Below are 25,120 nucleotides of genomic sequence, written 5' to 3' on the forward strand. Positions count from 1 at the left end.
AGGGTTGTGTTTGGAAATCTAGTGAACTGTAATTCAGGTTTAAATTAGAACACGTAGACATAAGCGATGTAATTTCCTATTTTAATTACCTGCTCAGCAATGTATAATTGAGGGATTCTGCTGAACTTTAAATACTGAGGTCGATTTACTAGTGCTTATATATGCAACTTTCACATTTAAATTTAAGTTTTTACTTTTCGGTGAACTTTAGTGAGTGATGTCAGTGTTAGGAAAAACTCCCAATGACAGCATTGAGTATCTAGGTAATGCAGACTGTAGATTAGGGTAAAGACCCCATTAAATTGTCTAGGTGCCTTCATCTAAGAGCACCACCGTGACTTCTCCATTTCCTGCATGAAAAAAAATTAAGTTAAGGACAGCTTTGTGCTGGGCCCACTAGGAACTGAATCAACTTATTTCATTTAGTATCCCATCAGAGGAAAAAATTGCTCAAATTCACTATGCCACCCAGTCTCTACAAGTTTGGCAGAGTAAAATGTTTTATGTAAAACAAATAAATGATGCATCAATTTGTCAAATAACATTCAACATTTCTGATCAATGCAAAACTATCAAAAGCCAAGCTAGTAGGTACCATGGTACTTTTTTTTAAATTCGTTTATGGGATGTGGGCATTGCTGGCAAGGCCAGCATTTATTTCCCATCCCTAATTGCCCTTGATAAGGTGGTGGCGAGTCGCCTTCTTGAACCACTGCAGTCCGTGTGGTGAAGGTAGGGTGTTCCAGGTTTTTGACCTAGTGACGATGAGGGAATGGAGATATACTTCTAAGTCAGGATGGTTCACATGCACCTGCTGCCCTTGTCCTTCTAGGTGGAAGAGGTCACGGGTTTGGGAGGTGCTGCCGAAGAAGCCTTAGTGAGTTGCTGCAGTGCATCTTGTAGATAGATGGTACATACCGCAGCCACGGTACGCTAGTGGTGGAGGGAGTGAATGTTCAAATGTTTCATCTACCTATTACACAGAACAGCGTAAAGATGTAGTATGAGCAAAGCTGGGCTTACTCAGAAGGGCTTTGATGTGCACTGTACAGGATGGTAAATGCATTTAACAAAATATTAAAAGTAACTTGGTTTAATGTACTTTAAAGTTTAATCCTTTATATTGTCACAATAGCCCATCATGAAAAATAATGGGTTGAAGACAACAGAACTGCAGAATATCTGCCTTTCCTTTCAAGGGTTAGAAGTAAATTTAGAATACAATTAGCCAAGGTAGTAAATATCTTGGGGATAAAGACAAAACACACCTGAACATAAACATTCACTTTTTGTACACAATCCAAATTCCTTAGCAGTACAATGGAGAAGGTAGTAGAGTGCCGGTGTGGTGGCTGGGCCAATCCAATCAACTAGAAAATACCGAATGTCAGCTACATTGAGCTGCTCAGAGTTTTGGGTCATCGCTCAAAGGATACCATATATTCAGGAACATTAAACTTTGCGTATCTTTTTCTGAAAGATGCACATATTTTTATGAGGTCACAAATTTGCTATGTTGTTTTATCCTAGATCAGGTTAGTATAATAGCATTTTGGGTTTTATAAATAGGGGTATAGCATATGAGTAATGATACATTTGTCCAAGACAATGATTACAATCACCAGTTGGAGTAGTGTCCCATTTATAAAAAGGACATTAAATTACATAGGATATAAAGCACAGAAACAGGCCATTCGGCCCAACCAGTCTATGCCGGTGTTTATGCTCCACTCAAGCCTCCTCCAGTTTTCCTGATCTAACAGCATAACCCTCTACTCCCTTCTCACTCATATGCTTATCTAACTGCCCCTTGAATGCATCTATACTATTCGCCTCAACCACTCCCTGTGGTAGCGAGTTCCACATTCTCACCACTCTCTGGGTAAAGAAGTTTCTTCTGAATTTCCTTTGATTTCTTGGTGACTACCTTATATTGATGGCCTCTAATTATGCTCTTATGTGATTAGTTCCAATGCAGCAGAGATTTTTTTAAATTAGGAAGTGTTTTGGGAAGAGGTTTGATAAGAGTTAATAGGTAAAGACTATTCCACCTGGTTGGGAATCATTGATGATGGGCAATTGAAAATTGCTAGTAAGAGGGTACAGTTGCTTTGCTACAGGGAATGGGTGAGGTAGAGACCATTGTATCTTTTAAGGGAATAGTGGCTAAATACTAGAAGCAGATAAAGTTAGAGCACTATTGGATGAAAGTGGGAAAAAATGATTAGTTTTGGATTGCTCTAACAAAGAGCTGGCACAGATACAGTGGGCCGAATGCTCATTCTGTGCTGTAAGCTTGCATGGTTCTAAATTGCTAATAGTTACATTGTTCAGAAAACAAGAAACATCTGCAATTTACATCAAATTAATTGAATGTGCATTGTGACTGGTTACACTTTGGTTAACATTTGTTTGGAAACCCAGCAATGGTGTTTGGACCTTTTGTAGATACAAAAGCCTTCTTCTGCCAATTAAATCCTGGGAATCCAATTTCTCTCATTTTAGTATATTTATTCAGGCTTTATGTGGTACTGCCGATTGTATTTCAGGATTTAGCTCATCTGAAAAGCGGAGTAAACAAAATGAAGGGTTTAAACAGCAGGTCTGAAAACAGTATTGTGTTCACAACTTCTGCACTTTTTATATTCCTGAAGATCTTATGAAGGCCAATTATTGCAGATGTTTCTCCAATCCAAGTCCAAACTTTTATACTTCATCTTGGATTGTAATGTTTTGCATTTGTAGTCTGTAAAACCCATCTGTGTTTAATATCTGCCATTCTGAAATGAGCTTGGTAACATTTAATCCAGTAACTAAGCAGAGTATGGCAAGAGTAATGGCTAATCCTCAGGTGATACAACTCCGTAAGGGTAGATTACCAAAAAGGCAGTTTCTGGATAAGAGTATGCAAGTTCTGTTTAGGAGATGGCTATCAAAAACAATTCTATAAAAAAACAAAATTGTATAACATGGAATAGTCCTTGTGGCTTAAAAGTTTGTATGCATTTCTATACATGCACCATTCAATAAAATCCCCATTTAAAAAAAAAACATTTCACACGGAATTATTTCAATTTGTTCCGTAAATGATTGTGAACAGTTTTAATAAAAATATTGAACACTTGGCTGCAAACCTTTTTAAATTCACAAATGCTTGTTCTATATTGTCTCAATCTAAAATGCTTATACATATTTCAGGCATATCTAAACCCTAAAACTATATTTAGTGTTGCGCTTATCCAGTCTGTACATACAAGGTACAGATCAGTGCTTTTACAACTTCAGTGGCTACACAGAGTATCCTTGTTTTCAAATCCCTCCACAGCCTCACCCCTCCCTATCTCTAACCTTCTCTAGCCCTACTACCCTTATATCTGCACGCCTCCAATTCTGGCCTCTTGCGCATCCCCGATTTTAATCGCTCCACCGTTGGTGGTCTTGCCTTCAGCTGCCAAGGCCCTAAGCTCTGGAATGCCCTCCCTAAACCTCCCCACCTCTCTCTCCTCCTAAAACCAAGCTTTTGGTCTTCTGCCTCAATATCTCCTTATGTGGATTGATGTCAAATTTTGTTTGATAATGCTCCTATGAAGCGTCTTGGGACATTTTACTACGTTAAACATGCTATATAAATGCAAGTTGTTGTTGTTGATGCTGTTCATGTTGGGGAGGTGGAAAAAGAACAAAAATCATAGCAACTTCAAGGGCACAGTTAAATTATATTTTTATTTCTCTATTACTTGTATACATCAATGATAAAGGTGTCTGTGGTACAACTGGCGCCAAATATTTTTAAACACCCACTTGGCTTGGTGCAGACAAACAAATTATTTAAATTCTTCAGTCTCTGAGTGTGGCATTGCTTCATCCTTCACCAGCTCCAGAAGAAGAGCCTGCTGCCATACTTGGAGGGCTGTAACTCTCCTTCACTGACTGGGTTAGGCTCTGGTCGCGGCCTGGATCGATAGACATTCTCAGGAATTGGCCGATCTGTCTGCACCTTGGTAACCTATGAAATACAAAGCATGAATTAAACCAATAGAGAAATAATTTCACAAACCTATACACATTATATATAGTTTAGTGGAACGTAGACGGTCCTTTTCCTTAACGTAATGGAAAGTAGGAAGTCATAAAAAGAACCTCCTTCACTACAACACTTCACAAACACCACAGTTAATCCCATCAGATCAAATTCGAATTAAGATTAGCGACAGTCACATATTCTGTGCTTATTCCCAATCACACTAACTTGTTAGTCACTACTGAAAAAATAACATTCGCAAAAGCAAAATTATCTGTTATTTGGTGATGCTTGATTGACATTTAAAAAAGCATCCAGGGAATGTTCACTCATGGGGTGCTTCCTATAGTTGAAGTTTACCTGCACAAGTTATTTTTGAAACTCTACAGGACTACCTGCACTCATTTTTTGGATGAGACGAGACTGCTGAATACTAAAGTCCAGCCCTCCTGTCTTCAGTGCTGACAAAGGGTTTTTATAACAAAGATTGAAAGAGTATACCATATTCCCAGCAATAATAGTCAGTTTCCAATTTAATTATTGCCATTCAGATCTGCCAGTTCCTAGCAGAAAACACAAACTACAACATTTGAACCCTTTAATAATTAATACCGTACCCACACAGCAATTTGAGGCTGTAATGCTCAATAACTTGCATTGTACTATAGCAAACTGAAAATACTCCACAATATCAATGTGAAAGTTGTTTGCTTAGAAAACTGACCCAGTCTTAGTTAAACTTAGTCATCTGGCACATTACCATTTTTCTGTGGGGCATGAACTGATTGATTTACAACCAAATGTACAACAGAGGTCATCATATCTTTTATATAATAGACCCAATTTACATCAATACTATTCATTCAATTGTAAAAAGTCTTTTATGAGAACTCTTGCATAGCTTTATAAAGTGCTGTCATGGACCTATGCCAAAGTATAGCAAAAACCTCAAACAACCACCGCCCTCTTCCCATTTCAGAGATGAATAACAAATTTAATGCACTATATAGGATGTCCCCAGAGATTTTGTGCATTTATAACAGCGGCTTTGGAAAATTCAGCAATTCACCAAGATATGTAGATATTAGGGAAACCATTAAGTCAATTCTGGGTTATGGTTGAGGACACTGCTGATGTGTATTACCAAAACACAAAGTGTGGAATTATACAATTTATCACAGCTTGTTCCAAGGTTCTGATTCTTTAGGATTTTCATTGAATCTTCCATTTCCAAACTTATTTAAAACATATTCCTCGGTCGTGTCAAATCAAATCACAACCTGTTGAATTGCATGTCTCATATGTATGGTCAGAACTAGTGAAAACTTACTGTATTTTAGCAGGCACCAAAGAAGCTCGACTCCAATTTTATGGCTTACTGCATAAATCGATACAAAAAAATGTATTTGCATTACAATTTCAGTATTGATATTAAATGCAAAACAATCTATTTTAGGAAGAATTAGAAACAGAGAACTTTGAGGGATCTAAAGAGTTTCATTTTTGTTAGTTCTATTCTTATCATGGGCCGGATTTTGCTCAGTGGTGAACGAACGGCGTCAGCCATTCGTTACACTTACCCACAGACTTTCTATGGGCTTTTGCACTGGAACTTGCTGGGATTAGAAAGCCATTTTGGCTTAACACCCTCTACAGGGGATCTGGGACCTGTGTGAACAGGGAAAGCAACTGTGTAACCTCCTTAACCAATCCGACTGAAGAATCCTTAATGCAGCGCGTAGAGTCTGAACCAGGAAGGGCAAGTTAGAATAGTTAATTTAATGCCAAATTATGTACAGAAAGCAAAATAAAGAAAAAAGGGAAAGAAAGATGGGATTAGGAGAGAAAGATAACAAAGAAAATGTTTTTTAAAAATGACATTTGTTTAAATCTCCAATAATTAAAATCTGAAGGAATGAGATTCCACACTTATAAAAGTTAATTTTCAGTGCCAGAGAGGTTGTTTGTCAGTAATTAAGATTTATCACACCATTAAGTTACTTACACTGGGATGGACAAACCATAACTTTTTCTGGTGAGTTTGGTGGGTATGCAGCACGTTGTTTCTGTGTGTTTCAATGGAGTGTATCGAGATACTGGTATAGTGCAGCTTCTGGAGGAGCAGGGCAACTCTGACAGCAACTCCCTGATTTCTGCATTTAACTGCGCATGTGCAGTCGCTGTAACTTGCCGTCCAATTTACACTTTAATAACGGTGAGCGCGGAGTCTGTTATTTTTACCACAATTTTACCACCAGAATTTTCTTCTTCCAAAACAAGTTTCTTTTAACATTCATTTTACTCAGTGACCAATACCTGATAATGATTTGGTCTTTGAACCACTCTTACAAATGTTAATCAAAAAGCTACTTTGTCCAATTCCAGTGAAATTAGAGATCACTGGTTTCATGCCACCATTATTGGCTGTTATTTTCCTCAAGTTGTTCTACAACTTCCAGTGCATATGCAGGATATCTTCCTTTGGACCAATGCAAGAAACATGCCCTTCACACACCTAGTTTGTCCCATTGTGCTACTTACTGCATGCAAATACTCAGGAGTTGAAAAAAAAAATCAATCTAGGTCAAAATCCTGGAACTCCCTCCCCAACAGCACTATGGGAGTACCTTCACCACAAAGATGGCAGCGGTTCAAGGCGGCAGCTCACCACCACCTTCTCAAGGGCAATAAATGCTAGCCTTGCCAGCAATGCCCCCATCCCAGGAACAAATAACAAAAACCCACTGGCTACAGATATTGCAATCTTGAATTCAATTTTATGTCTGTTAATATTGCATTATTTTCCACATAATTTTGATTCTTTTAGTTGATTTCACCATTTCTGTAGCTCAATATTTATTAATCTTGGTCAAAAATGAGAAAGATTTCCCTCAGCTTGAATCTCAAGCTGCGGTTATAATGCTACCAATTGGAGACCAGTAGGTACAGAATGCGATTTACAACCGGCAAGGCCTGTTCTATTGCTGGCTGCGAATTATACTCTAGCTGCCAGGAGAGCGCTATCCACTTTCAATACTTATAGGCAGAGCTCCATTCCCAGTTGGTACCTTTTTAAAAATGTATCGAGAGTGCAGGTGGCATCAGTTCACTCACAAGAAAGCCAAGTTTATAAAGAAAAGAAAGACTTGCATTTATATAGCGCCTTTCACGACCACAGGACATCCCAAAGCGCTTTACAGTCAATGAATTACTTTTTGAAGTGTAGTCACTGTTGTAATGTAGGAAACGTGGCAGACAATTTGCACACAAGCTCCCACAAATAGCAATGTGATAATGATCAGATAATCTGTTTTTAACGATGCTGATTGAGGGATAAATATTGGCCAGGACACTGAGGATAACTCCCTGCCCTTCTTTGAAATAGTGCCATGGAACTTTTATGTCCACCCGAGAGCAGACGAGGCCTCAGTTTTAACGTCTCATCTGAAAGACGGCACCTCTGACCAGTGCAGTACTGAGGGAGTGCTGCACTGGAGTGTCAGCCTAGATTTTTGTGCTCAAGTCCCTGGGGTGGGACTTTTAACCCACAACCTTCGGACTCGGAGACAAGAGAGCTACCCACTGAGCCACGGCCAATGCGGCTCCAGTGTCTCAGTGTGCCAGACTCCCAACCAACCACCTGCTAAGTTTTAACCTCATTTGTTACCTTTGCAGAATTATAGTCCACAGAGCTTCAAACCCAGGTGGTGCAAGACACAAGACCATAACAAAATCCAGAATGAGAAATGCCCATTCAGCTTATCTAGACCGCTCGATCTAGAATCGGTGTAGGACTATTCGGTCCGGGACTTCCATCCTACACCACCTATTAATCTTCAAGGAGCTCTCGCCACCATTCTGGATATGGATCAGGTCTGGTATTAAATGGATTTGCAGCAATGCAAAAGTGGCAGTGGAACTGCCCTCAGTCTTGTGTCTACTGGGCAGGACTCATGGGAAACTTGACAGTTCTAACCTAACACGATAGCAAAATACTGCAGATGCTGGAAATCCGAAACAGAAAATGCTGGAAAAACTCAGCAGGCCAGGCAACATCCGTGGAGAGAGAAAGAGAGTCAATGTTTCAGGTCGAAACCTGAAACCTAAAGGGTTTCGACCTGAAACGTTGACTCTCTCTCTCCACAGATGTTCCTGGCCTGCTCAGTTTTTCCAGCATTTTCTGTTGTTTCAGTTCTAACCTAAAACTGCCGTGAACAAGCGGAACCCCTGAACTATATTTTTGTGTACGTGAAGGATGTATATTTTAGAACTACTTCCGTTTTGCCTGTGTACTCATTGAAAAAAAATCACAACTCTAAACACAACCATTGGTTACTGCCACAACAGCCTGATGGATCTAAATCTGTCCATCCAGTTAACTTCTCGATTACATTCTGGCCATGGCATTTTTCTTCATTAATTATTAAAATTTACAAACATGGATTATTGGCTAGATTTCACTAAAATAGCAGAAAGGAACAGCTTTAAAAAATTCAAATTACAAAACCTCTGAAAACGGTTCATTACCAGAGCAATAACTTTCAGAGGACTGAAGGTTTGTTACAGCTTCCAAAATATACATTTCATCTGACGATCTATCATGCATTTTCTGTACAGTTCTAATGTAGAGCTCCAGAGCTTCACAGAACATTAACCCGCAGCAGTCTAGTTACTTCCATCTTGCGTAGGTCATGCACTTCCTGTCAACACACTTTACCTCCTGCTGTCATGATTTTTGGTCATGCCTTTGTCAGCATTTCCACTGTAAATTTTTACATAGAATATATATCACAGAAACAGGCCATTCGGCCCAACCAGTCCATGCCGGCGTTTATGCTCCACTCCAACCTCCTCACATAACTATCAGCATAACCCTCTATTCCCTTCTCCCTCGTATGCTTATCTAGCTTCCCCTTAAATGCATCTATACTATTCGCCTCAACTATTCCATGTGGTAGCGAGTTCCACATTCCCAACACTCGCTGGGTAAAGAAGTTTCTCCTGAACTTGCTATTTGATTTACTATCTTGTGTTGGTGGCCTCTAGTTTTGCTCTCACCCACAAGTGGAAACACTCTCTGTATCTACTCCATCGAAACCTTTCATAATTTTAAAGACCTCTATTAGGTCACCCCTTGGAGAGAAAAAAAGAGACCCAGCCTGTTCATCCTTTCTGGGTAGGTATAAATTTGCTATGCAACTATTTCCCATTCAATTTTGCTGTCAATTATGATGATGCAACAGGGCACTGGTTCCTCAATGGTTCTGTGCAACAAACATAGGAAATATCTCTCCCAACTCAGTCGCCATCTTTTATCTAAATAAAAACCGTATAAATTTATCAACTGATCGTGGGCAATGGCACTGGCAATTTACTAGTGTACAATTAATTTTTTGGAGGGGAAGATAGATCAAGGACAGTCATTTGATATGCACAAAACAATAGGAATGAAAGCATTGCTAATTAAAACAAAAACAGTTTCAATTACAAAAAGTTGAACCTCGTTGTGTTTTAGAATTCACAATCACACTTATGTGCTACTGTAGTCTACTGAGGGTTAAAAATAACAGAAAATAACCACAGTCTCACTAAATAGAATATGCAACATATAAATAGTAAAGCCTAGTGACATGAAATGAAGCAAAGCCTTGGCTTGATGCCCACTGTTAGTACAGAACTGTTTTTCTCACAACCATTAACATTGGGTTCAGTTCTCTAAGGAGGAGTGTATTGGCAAATGGTTCCTGAAAGTGCTGTAAAATATGTACAGCTTGATGACAGACAAGCCAGCTGAGGAACCCTGGAGTAGGATGTATCGAGTGTCTGCTGGCATGATGCCAACTAATTTAACAGAGAATGATCGAAAGCAGCAAAAATTCCTAATATACACCTCAAAAGAACTGAAAATCTTAAGCTATTCCACATCATCTTTCATATTTTTGGGGGGGGCAGTAGACTCCGTACAAAGGGTAAATAAGGATGCGGACCTGAAACCAAACTTTTATCAACTTCTCATTTTAGCTAAAAAAAAATTGCCCCAACAGGAATCCACTCACCTAGACAGGTCAATAATCACCACAAATCACTGCTTGGTGGTAGATATGTCAGATCAGAGATTAAACTTTGCACTGACCCAATGACAGGCCTCATTAGCTGTACCATTAAGCACAATGTACAATTCTTTATTTTCTTGTAACCCATAAGTTTGCAAAAATGTCTTCCACATCACCTTAAAATGATACGAGATGGGTTTTACATATATTTGATTTAACCATAACTGAGTGAACAAATCCCCGTCAGTACAATAAATACTGCAACTGTCAACACTCACATGCTTAAAAAGCAAGTTGAATCACTGGTAATTCTTTGTTTTAATGTGTTTAATCATTTTAAAAAAAATATGATTTGAGTGCTTTATCATCACTGTGGGAAAACAAGAAAGTATTGACCCGATGGTTAAGGGAGCTAAATTATCATGCGTCGAATATATCAATCATATATCCTGGGTTAATGACAATTTATCTACATATGTTAGTGAAGTTCTTTCAAAGCTCAGCAAACTTCTCCAAGCTGGTTCCTAGATCATATCAGCATCCACTGAAAAATATTTTAGCAAGTACACAGCAGAATTCACTTTCCAGCAACTAAACTTTGTTCAATACGGTCCCGAACTTGAAATCTGAGTGCAATTAGAATTGAAAATCTAGGGATTTAAATACTTACAGTACATCAATAGTGAACAGCTGCAGCCTTTCAAGCATTTAGTTCCAATACATAAATATACGGCAATGTATGTGAGCACCAAACTGATATCTGCAAATCGACTAATCAGGAAAGAATCTGCTAAACAAGGACATTATTAGTTTCTAATTAGTTCATCCTAACCTTTGAGTAATGAGTGTTATTTGCAAATTCAGATAGATATTTACAAACTTGAAAACATTGAATTGAATAAATTTATAAAACCACAAATAGCCAATTCAAGAACATAAATACGAGCAGGAGTAGGTCATTCAGCCCTTCGAGCCTGCTCCGCCATTCAATAAGATCATGGCTGATCTTTGACTTCAACTCCACTTTCCCCGCCCTGTCCCCGTATCCCTTGATTCCCTTAGTGTCCAAAAATCTATCAATCTCAGCCTTGAATATAGAAACATAGAAGATAGGAGCAGGAGTAGGCCATTCGGCCCTTCGAGCCTGCTCCGCCATTCAACGAGATCATGGCTGATCATCCAAACCCTAGCACCCGATCCCTACACCGACAGCCATCCCACCCAAGCCCTATCCCCGTAACCCCACGTATTTAATCCCCCCTAACACTAAGGGCCAATTTTTATCATGGCCAATCAACCTAACCTGCACATCTTTGGACTGTGGGAGGAAACCGGAGCAAACCCACGCAAACACGGGGAGAATGTGCAAACTCCACACAGACAGTCACCCGAGGCCGGATGTGAACCCGGGTCCCTGGCGCTGTGAGGCAACAGTGCTAACCACTATGCCACCGTGCTGCCCAACGATACTCAACGACTGAGTATTCACACCCCTCAAAGTGAAGAAATTTCTTGTCATCAGTCCTAAATGGCCGAGCCGTTATCCTGAGACTATGCCCCCTAGTTCTAGACACTCCAGCCAGGGGAACCAGCCTCTCAGCACCTACCCCATCAAAACCTCTCAGAATCTTAGATGTTTCAATGAGATCACCTCGCATTCTTCTAAACTCCAGAGAATATAGGCCCAATCTACTCAATCTCTCCTCATAGGACAATCCCCTCATCCACACGGGTCGGCATTTCAGGGGTAAGAACCTCGGTCATAACGTTAATCCCACCAGTCTTCCCCGGTTTACAGATGTAGACAAGACCGGTGGTGCATTTCCAGCTTTATTTCAGATCTAGTTTATTTTACTCCCCTTTATTTATACCTTAAGAAAATTGAAATATATTGTTTTTGCCAAATTTCTCTCCTCAAGAAGTGTTGACTTCTACTCACGCTCCATAGGTGCTGGTGTCCTCTGGTATCATGGCTTAGTGTACAAACCTAGAAAGCGAGTTAGGATTTTAGACCGTGTGGGCCTCACACGGCACCTGCACACATCCCTTCACTTGGTAGCAACCAAAAGACAGAACCCTGGCTGATCATTTCCCTTAGTAAGATTCAATGCAGCTCCTACTGCCACGCGGGTGAAATAACTCAAAGATCAGGAATTAAAGCTGGGGCTTTCTGGTCTGTATGCCGTGGCTACATAGTGACTGTACCAACTAAGCCATTAGCTACAAACTCTTTAAATATGTAACACATACACTTCACTGTGTTGCAATGATATTGCTGAGAGCTACACACCAAACATGCTATAGTAAGTGGTTTTTAAACTTTGCACAAGGTAAAGTAATGAAAGCCATTCTAAAGGATAAGCTGGAGGAGAGCGTGAATATAAATGACTCGATCAAATAGTTAACATGGACTTGTGGGAAGACCATCCTTGAGAAATCTAGACTTTTTTTTTTTTTTTGAGAGGATGTTACAGATAAAGTATACAATGGAATTCCTTCCAACAAAATTTACTTGGACTTTCAGAATGCTTTTGGTAAGGTTCTGCAGAAGACTTCTAATTAAGCTGGAAACCTAGATACAAACTTGGTATAGGATAGGAAACAGGATGCCGAGAGGCATTTTGACAGACCAAAGGGGGTGTTGAGTGGTGTTCTGCACCTGCCAGTGCTTCCTACTTCTACAAGTGACTGGAATTTAGAACCAAATGCAAGATTGTGAAGTTTGCAATAATAACATGGGAGACAGATCTTGATACTGAAAATGTGATGCAGTGGACAAAATAAATGACTAAGTACAAAATGAATAGAACAGAATTAGTAGTGAGAAAATTTTAAAAAGCAAACAAAATGCTGGGATATATAGTCAGAACAATGAGAAACATGTCAAAGGAGGTTATGCGAGGCTCTGCAATGCACCAATTAGACTACACTTGCAGTATTGTGTACAGTTCTGGTCACCATGATACATCAGGAATTTGTCACAAGAATATGAAAACATAGAAGATAGGAGCAGGAGTAGGCCATTCGGCCCCTCAAGCCTGCTCTGCCATTCAATGAGATCATGGCTGATCATCCAAATTCAGTACCCTGTCCCTGCTTTCTCCCCATATCCCTTGATCCCTTTAGCCTTAAGAAATATATCTAACTCCTTCTTGAATATATTTAATGAATTGGCCTCCACTGCCTTCTGTGGTAGAGAATTCCACAGGTTCACCACTCTGGGTGAAGAAATTCCTCCTCATCTCTGTCCTAAATGGCTTACCCCTTATCCTTAGACTGTGACCCCTGGTTCTGGACTCCCCGGCCATCGGGAACATCCTTCCTGCATCTAATCTGTCTAGTCCTGTTAGAATTTTATAAGTTTCAATGAGATCCCCTCTCATTCTTCTAAACTCCAGCGAGTACAAGCCCAATCGACCCAATCTCTCCTCATATGTCATTCCTGCCATCCCAGGTATCAGTCTGGTGAATCTTCGCTGGACTCCCTCCATGGCAAGAACATCCTTCCTCAGATAAGGCGACCAAAACTGCACACAATACTCAAGGTGTGGTCTCACCAAGGCCCTGTATAACTGCAGCAAGACATCCTTGTTCCTGTACTCGAATCCTCTCGCTACGTTGGAGAGGGTGTAGAAAAGTAGAATGTGAATGATTCCAAGTGCAAGAAAGAGGAACTTTTAGTAAAGTTGTAACTCAATCGCTACAGCATAAAAAGATGCTTTAAGGGAAAACATTGAAGTATATAAAATAATAAATGGCTTAGATGTGGTAAATCTTGAAAATTAAATAAATTGGGAGACTGTAAATATAAACTTGTGAAAAATAAATAGAATAGATACCAGAGGAAACTCCTTCACGTAAAGAAGGAATGTGTGGAATAACCTGCCAAGCCAAGAGACGGGCAGATATTAGGGGCACTCAAAACAGTTGGAATGCTAGACTGGGAGAATACTAGACGGATAGGATTCACTGGACGGAAATGACTCTTCTTGCCCTCAATTTTTTTTAAATGAAGGAAACATAAGCAACAGAATCAATTCCTATCAGAGACTGAGAGGGGTACAATGCTGTAGTGAGAATGGGCTAATGCAATGCCACAGGAGATCAGTTAGTAGTGAGGAAGACTCTCTGAAAATTCTGCTATGGTCATTAGTAATAAAACCCCCTTTTGTGCCGTCCAGTGTCACCTAGGCTCAGTGGTAGCACTCTTGCTTCTGAGCCAGAAGATTGTAGATTCAAGCCCCACTTCAAGGACTTGGACATAGTCAAGGCCAGCACTTCAGTGTTGTACTTGACTGAGAGAATGCTGCATTGTCATCTTCCAGGCAAGAGGTTAAACCAAGAGCTGCTTAGGTGAATGTTAAAGATCCCATGGCACTAGTTGAATAAGAGCAGGGCAGGTCTCCCAGCACCCTGGCCAACATTTGTTTCAAGAACACCATCAAAAGCAGTTTAACTGGTCATTTCTCTCACCAAATGTGGGATCTTGCGGCTGCACTTGTCTACATAACAGCAGCTACACTTCAAAGGGTAATTTTATTGGCTGTAAAGCACTTTGGGACATCCAGAGGTCACGAAAGGTGCTTTATAAATGCAAGTTCTTCTTTCTGCCATTTTCTTCTAAATAAAAAAGAGAAATAGCCCAACCGTCTGAAATTCTGAGAGTATTTGAGGAATTTGAAATAATCTACTCTACCTTAGACAGTTCTCCTAGGTCCGGTCGAACCCAGCCCAGTTTGTCGAGCACACAGTTATCAAAAGCATCTTGTTGCTTGCGGCATCGGCGAAACTCTTGCAGGTTGCTGTAATCAATGCACGTCCAGTACTCTGTGAAGGGCTCAGTGCAGTGAGACTTTATCTTCCTACATGACAAGAAAACATATACAAACATTAGCAACTCTGTTTCCTATGAAAATAAGCCAAAATTAAGAGGGTTCTACAAAATACTTCAACAATACTCCACAGCGCCAGGGACCCGGGTTCGAATCCGGCCTCGGGCGACTGTCTGTGTGGAGTTTGCACATTCTCCCCATGTTTGCGTGGGTTTTCTCCGGGTGCTCCGGTTTCCTCCCACAGTCCAAAGATGTGCAGGTTAGGTTGATTGGCTATGATAAAAATTGACCCTTAGTGATAGGGGGATTAAATACGTGGGGTTACGGGGATAGGGTGGGATATGTGTTGGTGACGGGGATCGGGTGGGATATGTGTCGGTGCAGGCTCGATGGGCCGAAATGGCCTCTATCTGCACTGTGGGGTTTCTGTGATTCTGTGAATAAGGAAATAGCAGTAAACACAGGATGCAATGGACAGCACGAGAATACACTGAAGCTGACAGTATCTATACTTCATCATAAAGATCCAAATAATTCTTACGTGCCCTGTATAGCATTAAAAAGCCTGCCACTTAGATATTTTTGTAGTGTGTGATGGTATTGATCTTCACTTTTTGCCCATTGTTAGTTTTTTTAAACTAAATATAGTTTGATATAAATAAATTAACAGCAAAAAAAGCTGAAAGATGAAGCAAATGCCACTGAATTACCAAAATCTCAAAATAGTACATTTGGGAGATAAGTGCACACCTGTTTTATGTTTTGCAACATAGCAAGTCTGGAAAAAGTCATCCTGTACAGAATACCTCTTCAATGTCATGATTGATAAATGCCACCATTGCCATCCTATTGAAAGAGAACTAATGGCCCTGAATTCACGGGCGGTATGACGGTGTACTCACAGCATTGAAATTGACCGCAAGTTCGGGATTTCTGTACGCGCAAAATCCCAAACTTGCGATCTGTCAAGTTCCAAGCTGCGTGTTTCATCTACCCATTCAAATCAACGTGCTGGCGGAAAGTTGGGCTAATTGCCCAGCTACTGCACATTAATCACCCTGAAAGATGTTACGTCTGGTGCCAACAGGTGCAGGAGCCTGTTGCACAGGGTAAGGGGTGGGGGGGGGGGTGAGGGAGAGGAGATTAGTTTATGCTGCAGACCATAACAATAAGGCACTGGTTCATGTCTGAGTGGTTACAAACTTGAAAGAAACTTTCATTTGTTAGCGTTTGAAAACAGGGCGTTTTTGTGTCATTGTCTTTGCTGCCCTAAGCCTTTTGTAGTTTTGGTTTAATTCCCAACTTCTATTTAGATAGGATTTAATTCACTTGTGATTTCCTCAGGTTATCAGACATTTAAACTCTCGATTTTAGATTATTTAAATTAATCAAAAAAGTCAGTCAGTCTAATAGAGGAGAATCAAATTCAATAGGACTAAAAGACACTAATTATTAAATGTATTAAATACAATTGCAATTAATTTATTAATAAAAAAGCATTTCTGGCTGCTAAATTATTTTAAATGAGTTGTGGGCAAAGCAGTAATCTCCTCTTGGCTAACAGTCAGGAAGTGAAAGGAACACTGCCCCACGTGATCCCAGGTTCGCATAACGGTGTGCCCCTGGGATCCATGGGCCGCTACACTGTCCACAACTCTGCAGCGTTTGAAAGCAACTTTTCGAAGGGGGTTCGCACGGGGGTAAGTGCGGATTTCGTTCGGATGTCGGCGACATACTCCTTAGCTACGCCGCCGACTGCGAATTCAGAGCCAATATTACATCAGGAAAAGTTCTACAGTGTGTGTTGCCAAACTTCCTATAATAAGCTGGTTTAAATGATTAAAAAACGATTACAAAAGATGATTAAGTTAAAGATAACCCTCTTTCTAGCAGAGATCTTCCTAACTACAGTACTAAAAACAAGGACAGTCTCAGGAAAAAAATGAAATATTCACTGTGGGGAACCGAGTGAAGTTATTTACTGCCCTTTCATCTCTGGGACCTGGTCCAAATCCAGTCCTGGGTGTTTAAATGAAAGTCTCCTCTGACATTTAGCTACAAGGACCGTACATGAATTGAGTTTGGCCAGTTTCAATCCACGCTGGTATGCACGGGCCCAGAGCACAAAACTGCCACCAATCTGGCAGCAATTGGCAATCTCACTCAGAGGCCACAGGATGGCTGGTGTGGGAAAGAGAAAAATATCACTGCTGCAGCAAGGGCTGCTCTCCCGAGACACATTGTTGGGGCACAGCTGAGGGAGCTTTGTTCTGCATTGAACTGCTGCAAAGCTGCCTAGCAAGAGAGTGCTTGAGCTGGATACCATATGCCCAAAATGGAAAGTCTTTTATTGCTCAGCAGCAAATTTCATCACCTTGACATGAGAAAATTCACAAATCATGGCTTGATTTAATAAGACCTATGCAAGTCAATTCCTTCATGCTGTCAACAATGAAAACAAGATTTCTACTAATTTGAGAAAATGCCTTACATTGGCAGCACGGTGGCATAGTGGTTAGCACTGTTGCCTCACAGCGCCAGGGATCCGGGTTCAAATCCGGCCTCGGGTGACTGTCTGTGTGGAGTTTGCACATTCTCCCCGTGTTTGCGTGGGTTTCCTCCGGGTGCTCCGGTTTCCTCCCACAGTCCAAAGATGTGCGGGTTAGGTTGATTGGCCATGATAAAAAATTGACCCTGAGTGTTAGGGGGGATTAAATACGTGGGGTTACGGGGATAGGGCTTGGGTGGGATGGTTGTCGGTGTAGGGACCGGGTGCTAGGGTTTGGATGATCAGCCATGATCTCGTTGAATGGCGGAGCAGGCTCGAAGGGCCGAATGGCCTACTCCTGCTCCTATCTTCTATGTTTCTATGTTTCTATTGCAGTCAGCTACCAAAACTCTTAAATTTCTAATGCAATTGTTATTTATCAAACCTTAAACATCACATGGCAGGTAACAAGTGTACCAATATATCTGGCAAAAGCATCAAGGCCAGTTTGACAAAAAACACCAGTGGTTTGTTTTGTGTAACCCATCAAGTCAGCTAGGAATTCTGACACTGTACATGCTGAAAAATACTCAGGACTTTAACAATGCACCCCTCAATTACAGTACATTGTTCATAGCTAAGCATCAGCAGCAGCTCCTTCACTGCTTGCAATCTGTAACTTTCCATGCAATCTGGCACAAACCAATTTATTTGGCTTCTGAAGTTGCATCTAAGAGTCAAGTGTTTGCTGAAACAGAAATTAACTGAGCAGCAACTGGCAAGAGAAGCAGCAACTTTCCCATTCAGCACAACGGCTCCTGGTCTACAGATCTGCTCCTGAAATTTGGGGTGTACTGGTGCGAATTCAGCCCACTTAATTTCGGAAAACCAAATACATGGCAAGCTAGCAAGCAGCAATTCAATTTGGCTACTCCTTTAGTTGCCAAAAAACTCAAATCTGAATAAGATGATGCTTAGTTTGTGAAGACTCGGAGTCAAAGTTAGCCATTTTTGATTACATTGCCTCCGAGTAATATCACATAACAGGAGGGTTTTCCGACACGAAGCAGATAGGCATATTTCAATTACTCTACCCTTTAAAAAAAATACCCTTAAAGTTTAAACGGCAAAGCTATTTCCCCCTCATTTCTAAAATAAAACTTTTGCACATTATTTGATTCCTCCTGTTCCTTAATTTATAAAACTATAAGTGAACAAGGTAGGTAAAAGTAAAACTGAATGTAAATTCCTTTATGCAGAAATTACAAGATGGAAACAGGCCGCCCAACCCAACCGGTCCGTGTTGCTTGTCCACACATGTAGTAATCCTAATCCCGTACCCTTTTATCCCCCTTTCCTTCAATCACCCCATCTAATCTTTTTTTTTTTTTTTTATAAATTGATAGGTCTTTGTTTCAAATCACAATCTCCAGTAGTGCATTCCACATTAATGAATTCCTTTAAAACATTCATGGTCCTAATCACAACTTCACAAAGTAGCAACTATACTTCATAGATTTATAGAATCTTGGAATCTTCCAGCACAGAAGGTAGCCATTCAGTCTGTCGTGCCTGCTCTTTGAAAGAGCTGTACAATTTAGTCCCACACCCCAGCTTTTCCCCCCAGAACCCTTCAAATTTGTCCCCTCCCAGTACATGTCCTATTGCTTTTGGAAAGGTCCTACGGAATCGGATTCCACCACCCTTTCAGGTAGTGCGTTCCTGATCATCTTAACATTCCATGAGAAAAAAATTCTCATTTCCCCACTACAGTAGTTCTTTTGCCAATTATTTTAAAATCGATATCCTCTGGTTACTGACCCACTTGCAAGAGGGAACAGTTTATCCCTAACTTGCTCTATCAAATCCCCTCATAATTTTGAAGACCTCTATTAGGTCTCCCCTTAATCTTCCCTGCTCTAAGGAGAACAATCCCAGCTTCTCCAATCTCTCCACATAACTGAATGCACAATGCGGGCATTCCTCGTGCTACTTTCTAAGCCACAACCAAGATTGAGTGGATTTAATTTTAACACTGCAGCAGTTCTCTCACTCCAAGCCTTTGCCAAAACTTTTTCACTAAAGTTGTAGTTTTTTTTGTTGAATATTTGATTCAAACATTGCCTTGAAAACTTCCATTAAATGGATTTCCACTAACCAGTCCTCCCATTAGTAACAACTGTAAGAATTTGCAATAATTTACAGTTCTGAAGATCAATTTTTTCGATTAAAGAATCCCTGGGCGTTGTGCTTTTAAATTTCCAGGGATAAAAATGGCTGTCACCACATGGCCGAAGACAAAGGACAATGCTTTGTTTACAAAGCAATTGAATGCCATTAGCATTTGTTTGTATATCGAGCGGATACATCTAAACTGCAGAAGAGACTTTTGTACCTTGAATGGGAAACGTTTAAGAATTGAATGGGTTTTAAATCACCCAGCACTGGACAATAGGGCTGTTGCATTCTTTTGTTTCAGCCCAGGGATCTCCGGAAGACACATTAACCCAGTCTAACCACTGAGTTAGCCAATCACAGCTTTCTCTTGTGTATTGGACCCTTTGGGTGGGGAATTTTACACACAGCCCTTGCAGGGCAGAACAGCAGGGGGAGGGGGGCTCACCATATACAAGATAGCTGCTGAGAAGCTATCTCTCTCTTTACTTCCTGGGACCATAGGTGAGCTCTCTCTCACTTCGCTGGACCACAGGTGAGCAGAGTTTCTGGCTCCTCAGCAAAGCAACCTAGTTAAGGAGTTTGGGGGATGGTAATTTAAGGGGATATTGCTAAGATTGTTTAACCAACATTGTAGTCACTTACCCCTCGTTTTTGCCATCTGCCTTACCCCATTTTAAGCAATTTTACTGTAATTACTGTGTTCGTGTGGGATAGTTTGATATTTTGATTATAGTTTCTTTTAGTTAATAAAACTTGATTTTTTTCTCTCACCCAAACCACGTGTCTGTTTTAATATCAATAATTATAAGCCCTGCAGTCAGAACTGGAAGGTGGGGTAGCGATTCGAAACCGCGGTTTTAAAATTGGTTTTATTGGAATTGGTCTGAGTGCAGGCAAAGGCTGCATGACCAGGAAAATGACTTTAAACCAGTCTAAAGAAGCCCCAACCCTTACACAACCCAACTTTTCAATCTTCTACATACTGCAATCTGTTGCCAGCTGGAGAAGCAGAGGGGTTTAGGGAGGGAATGGTGGGGTGAAGGAAATGGGGAATGGACAAGAGGCCAGAGTTGGGAGGAACAGTTCTCTGAGGGTTGTAGGGTTGGAGGAAATTGCAGAGACAGGGAGGAGCGAGGCCATGGAATAATTTAAACACAAAAGGACAAGAATTTTAGATCTGAGGCCTTGGTGAACCAAGAGCCAATGTAGGTCAGTGAACACAGGGGTGATGAGTGAGCAGGACTAAGTGCAGGTTAAGATACAGGCAGAAAAGTCTTGGATGAGCTCAAGTTTATGGAAGGTGGAGCAACAGATAGGAGAACAATCCCAGCTTCTCGAATCTCTCCACATAACCGAATGCACAATGATGGCACTGCTCGTGCTACTTGCTAAGCCACAACCAAGGTTGAGTGGATTTGATTTATGAAGGTGGAAGTATACGGTCTTTGCGATGGAGACGATGAGGTAGGAAGTTTAACCCAGGGGGGGGTCAAAGGATGTTGAGGTGAACAGTCTGATTCAGCCCAAGACAGGGAATGGAATCAGTGGTGCAGGAAGAGAGTTTGTGGAGGGCCAGAAAACAATTGCTTCAGTCTTCCCAATGTTTAACTGGTAAGACATTGAAGCTCATGCAGGACTGGATGGCAGGCAAACAGGCTGACAAAACAGGAAGCAGAGGAGTTGAGGGGTGAAGCTGGGTGTCATCAGGGTACTTGCAGACCCCGACACCATGTCTTTGGCTGATGTTGCTGAGGGGCAGCATGTAGATGAGGGAGAGGAGGGACTGTGGATATGGAACATAAGAAATCTGGACAAAAATTTGAAAATAATTAACTAATGACATGATCTTCATCAAAACATTTGGCAAACTGGATTTTCACGCAGGAACCTTTGCATCATTGTGGCAATGAAGATGTTGCATGTAACTGCCGTAAGTGCTTTGACACAAGGTATGCCACTGGAAACAGATTTAACGCCCATCGATGAAATTCAGATTTTAAACGAAAACCAAAAATGATAGACACAATAGCAAACTACTGCGGATGCTGGAAATCTGAAAAAACAGAAAATGCTGGAAACACTCAGCAGGCCAGGCAGCATCCGTGGAGTGAGAAACAGAGTTAACGTTTCAGGTCGATGACCCTTCGTCAGAACTGGAAAAAGTTGGAGATGGAACAGGTTTTAAGCAGGTGCATCGACAGGGGGGGGGGGGAGGGAGGGAGGGGAGGAAGGAACTGAAGGCACAGTCTGTGCTAGGATTGAACTCAGAAGTGATAAAATGTTGCAAATAGCTACCTGGACTACACTTCCTCCCACCCTGTTTCCTGTAAGGACTCTATTCCATTCTCCCAGTTTCTGTCTCCGCTGCATCTGTTTTGGACGATGCCACCTTCCATACCAGTGCTTCTGATGTCTTTCTTTTTCCTCAACTGAGGATTCCCCTCTACCGTGGTTGGCTTGGCCCTCGACCGTGTCCATTCCATTTCCCACACTTCTGCTCTCACCCCTTCCCCTCCCTCCCAGAACCACGATAGGGTTCCCCTTATCCTCACCTTTCACCCCACCAGCCTCCACATTCAAATGGATCATCCTCCGCCATTTCCACCACCTTCAACATGATCCCACGGTGGCATAGTGGTTAGCACTGTTGCCTCACAGCGCCAGGGACCCGGGTTCAAATCTGGCCTCGGGCGACTGTCTGTGTGGAGTTTGCACATTCTCCCTGTGTCTGCGTGGGTTTCCTCCGGGTGCTCCGGTTTCCTCCCACAGTCCAAAGATGTGCAGGTTAGGTTGATTTGGCTCTGATAAATTGACCCTTAGTGTTAGGGGATTAAATACGTGGAGTTACGGGGATAGGGTGGGATATGTGTCGGTGCAGGCTCGATGGGCCGAAATGGCCTCTATCTGCACTGTAGGTTCTGTTCTGTGAACACATCTTCCCCTCACATCCCGTCAGCATTCTGAAGGGACCGCTCCCTCCACAACACCCTGGTCCACTCCTCAATCACCCCCAACAGCCCCTTCCCATACAAGCGCAGGAAATGCAACACCTGCCCTTTTACCTCCTCCCTTCCCACTGTCCAGGGTCACAAACACCCCTTCCAGGTGAAACAGCAATTTACTTTTACTTCTTGCAATTTAGTATACTACAGGAAACTCTGGTATCCGGCACCAACGGGACCAGTTGATTAAAAATTCCGGATGACGGAGAGGGTTATCTACCGAGGCTATTTTTAACAAACAAGGAGTCAGACTCCTGTTATTGAGGTGTTCGGACTTCCGACAGCACCAAGAAGCCGAGTAGTGGCAGTTTGGAGAACTACCCACACTGACTAACTCGGCCACCGCAGGAGACTCTGACTCGGCAACATTTCCAGTTTTGAGGTGTCTTCGGAGTGCGAATTTTGCCAGTTAATAGAGAATTCCGGATATTTAATTGCTGTTTAAACGAGAGTTTCCTGTATAGTCGCTGCTCACGATGCGGTCTCTACATTGGGGAGACCAAACGCAGATTGGGTGACCGCTTTGCGGAACACCTCCTTTCAGTCCGTAAGGGTGACCCCGAGCTTCCGGCCGCTTGTCACTTTAATTCTCCCCTCCACTCCCACTCTGTCCTCGGCCTCTTTCACTGTTCCAATGAAGCTCAACGTAAGCTCGAGGAACAGCACCTCATCTTTCGATTAGGCACTTTACAGCCTTCTGGACTCAACATTGAGTTCAACAATTTCAGACTATAACCCCTGCCCCCATTTTTTCAGGCGGCAGCTGTTGATGATTCTGCCATCCCCATTTGCAACATCTCCGGAGTTCAATCCTAGCACAGACTGGGCCTTTAGTTCCTTCCTCCCCCTTGTCCCGCCCCTGCACCTGCTTAAATCCTGTTCCAGCTCCAACTTTTTCCAGTTCTGAAGAAAGGTCCCAGACCTGAAACGTTAACTCTGTTTCTCTCTCCACGGATGCTGCCTGGCCTGCTGAGTGTTTCCAGCATTTTCTGTTACTCCAAAAATGATAGATCAGTTTTGAAATTCATGGAAAAATACATGCATAATCTGCATTTAATTAGTGTTGGAATTTAATCCCTTAACATGGAATATTTCATTTACATTTTCATCTCATCATTTATTCATATTTACTATTGAAAGCCAACTTTTGAGTGGCAACACCTAAAATTGACAGTTTAACACTATCCACTGGTGGTAGGATAGTTTGGCTCTGCTGAGGGGAACGAACGGTTTAGCCCTGGTCATAGAGTCATAACAGCACAGAAGGAAGCCATTCGGCCTATTGAGTCTGTGCCAGCTCTCTGTAGAGCAATCCAGTCAGTCCCATTCCCCCGCTCTATCCCTGTAGCCCTGCAAGTTTATTTCCCCTCAAGTGCCTATCCAGTCTGCCCTTGAAAACATCGAGTGTCGCCGCTTCCGTCGGCAGCAAATTCCAGGTCATCACCACTCGCTGCATAAAAAAGTTTTTCCTCAATTCCCCCCTGTATCTCTTGCCCAAAACCTTAAATCTGTGTCCTCTAGTCCTTGTACCATCAACTAATGGGAACAGCCTTTCCCCGTCTAGCCTATCCAAACCCGTCATAATCTTGTACACCTCTTATCAAATCACCCCTCAACCTCCTTTGCTCTAATGAAAACAAATCCAGCTTCTCCAACCTAAGATCCCCCACCCCCGAATCATTCTGGTAAATCTCCTCTGCACCCTCTCAAGGGCCTGCACATCCTTCCTAAAGTGTGGTGACCAGAACTGAACGTTGTGGCCTAACCAGCACTGTATAAAGGTTCAGCATAACTTCTTTACCTTTGCACTCAATGCCTCTATTTATGAAACCCAAGATCCCATATGCTTTACTAACCACTCTTGTCCTGCCACTTTGATGTGCAGGGCCGGGCTAAATTGCAAGTACAAGTAAATCGCTGTTTCACCTGGAAGGGGTGTTTAGGACGGTGGGAAGGGAGGAGGTAAAAGTTGCATTTCCTAAAATCCAGTCGGAAGCTTGCGGCCTTTACCACAACGTGCGGACTGAAATGGTTAACTTAGCAGCCGCCGAGCTCGGGCCTTGGGAAAGAGGGGGGGTACCTGAAGAAATCCAGCGCGCACTCGTTGACCTTTCTGCCCTCCTGCAGGCATTTCCGCGGGTCCTTCTCCTCCCAGCGGCACAGCATGAACTCTTTGTTGGGCTTGTCGCACTGCGAGCCGTAGTGGTGAGCAGCCGCCTTCAGCACCGCCGACGACACGTTCACCTCTTGCACGTTCAGCTGCTGCAGCGACGGCAGCTCCGCGACGGAGGCGGCCGCCGCCATTTCCCCGCTCCCGAGGTCTTTCCCGCTCGCGTCCAGCGGGGACGAAGCCACAGAGCCCGTGGCCCAAACAGCCGGCAGAAGGTCACAACAACACGCATGCGCCGCACCCACATCCTAACTTGATAACTTAACATAGTCCCGCCATCCTGTAGTTGATTGGATACGCTGACTGTCAATCATTGGCGGCCAGCAAGTTTGGTTGAATCAGAGCCAAATGACAAATTTGTTTTAAATTCCACCTT

The 25,120-nt window shown here is 42.1% G+C and overlaps 1 protein-coding gene across 1 annotated transcript; it reads right to left on the reverse strand.

Annotated features, from left to right (window-relative positions):
- Window positions 1–3,704: 3,704 nt before the first annotated feature.
- Window positions 3,705–24,980, reverse strand: ndufa8 (NADH:ubiquinone oxidoreductase subunit A8). The gene is made up of 3 exons (XM_085965715.1): window positions 24,655–24,980; window positions 14,771–14,936; window positions 3,705–4,006 (listed from the first exon to the last, which is right to left on the reverse strand). Exons 1-3 carry the CDS (start codon window positions 24,876–24,878, stop codon window positions 3,869–3,871), a joined length of 528 nt encoding a protein of 175 aa, XP_085821841.1. The 5' UTR covers window positions 24,879–24,980; the 3' UTR covers window positions 3,705–3,868.
- Window positions 24,981–25,120: the final 140 nt, after the last annotated feature.

Source organism: Somniosus microcephalus, chromosome 23 (assembly GCF_052327205.1).
Source record: "Somniosus microcephalus isolate GS21.2 chromosome 23, FLI_Smic_1.0, whole genome shotgun sequence".
Taxonomy (NCBI): Eukaryota; Metazoa; Chordata; class Chondrichthyes; order Squaliformes; family Somniosidae; genus Somniosus; species Somniosus microcephalus.

What these genes read in the sequence shown, in the direction of transcription:
- ndufa8 (XM_085965715.1), bottom strand. Translation starts at nt 24,878, where the DNA reads ATGGCGGCGGCCGCCTCCGTCGCGGAGCTGCCGTCGCTGCAGCAGCTG. An exon ending in TGCGCGCTGGATTTCTTCAG is followed by an intron (nt 14,937 to 24,654) that starts GTACCCCCCCTC and finishes CTTGTCATGTAG; the next exon opens with GAAGATAAAGTCTCACTGCA. An exon ending in ACCTAGGAGAACTGTCTAAG is followed by an intron (nt 4,007 to 14,770) that starts GTAGAGTAGATT and finishes TGTATTTCATAG; the next exon opens with GTTACCAAGGTGCAGACAGA.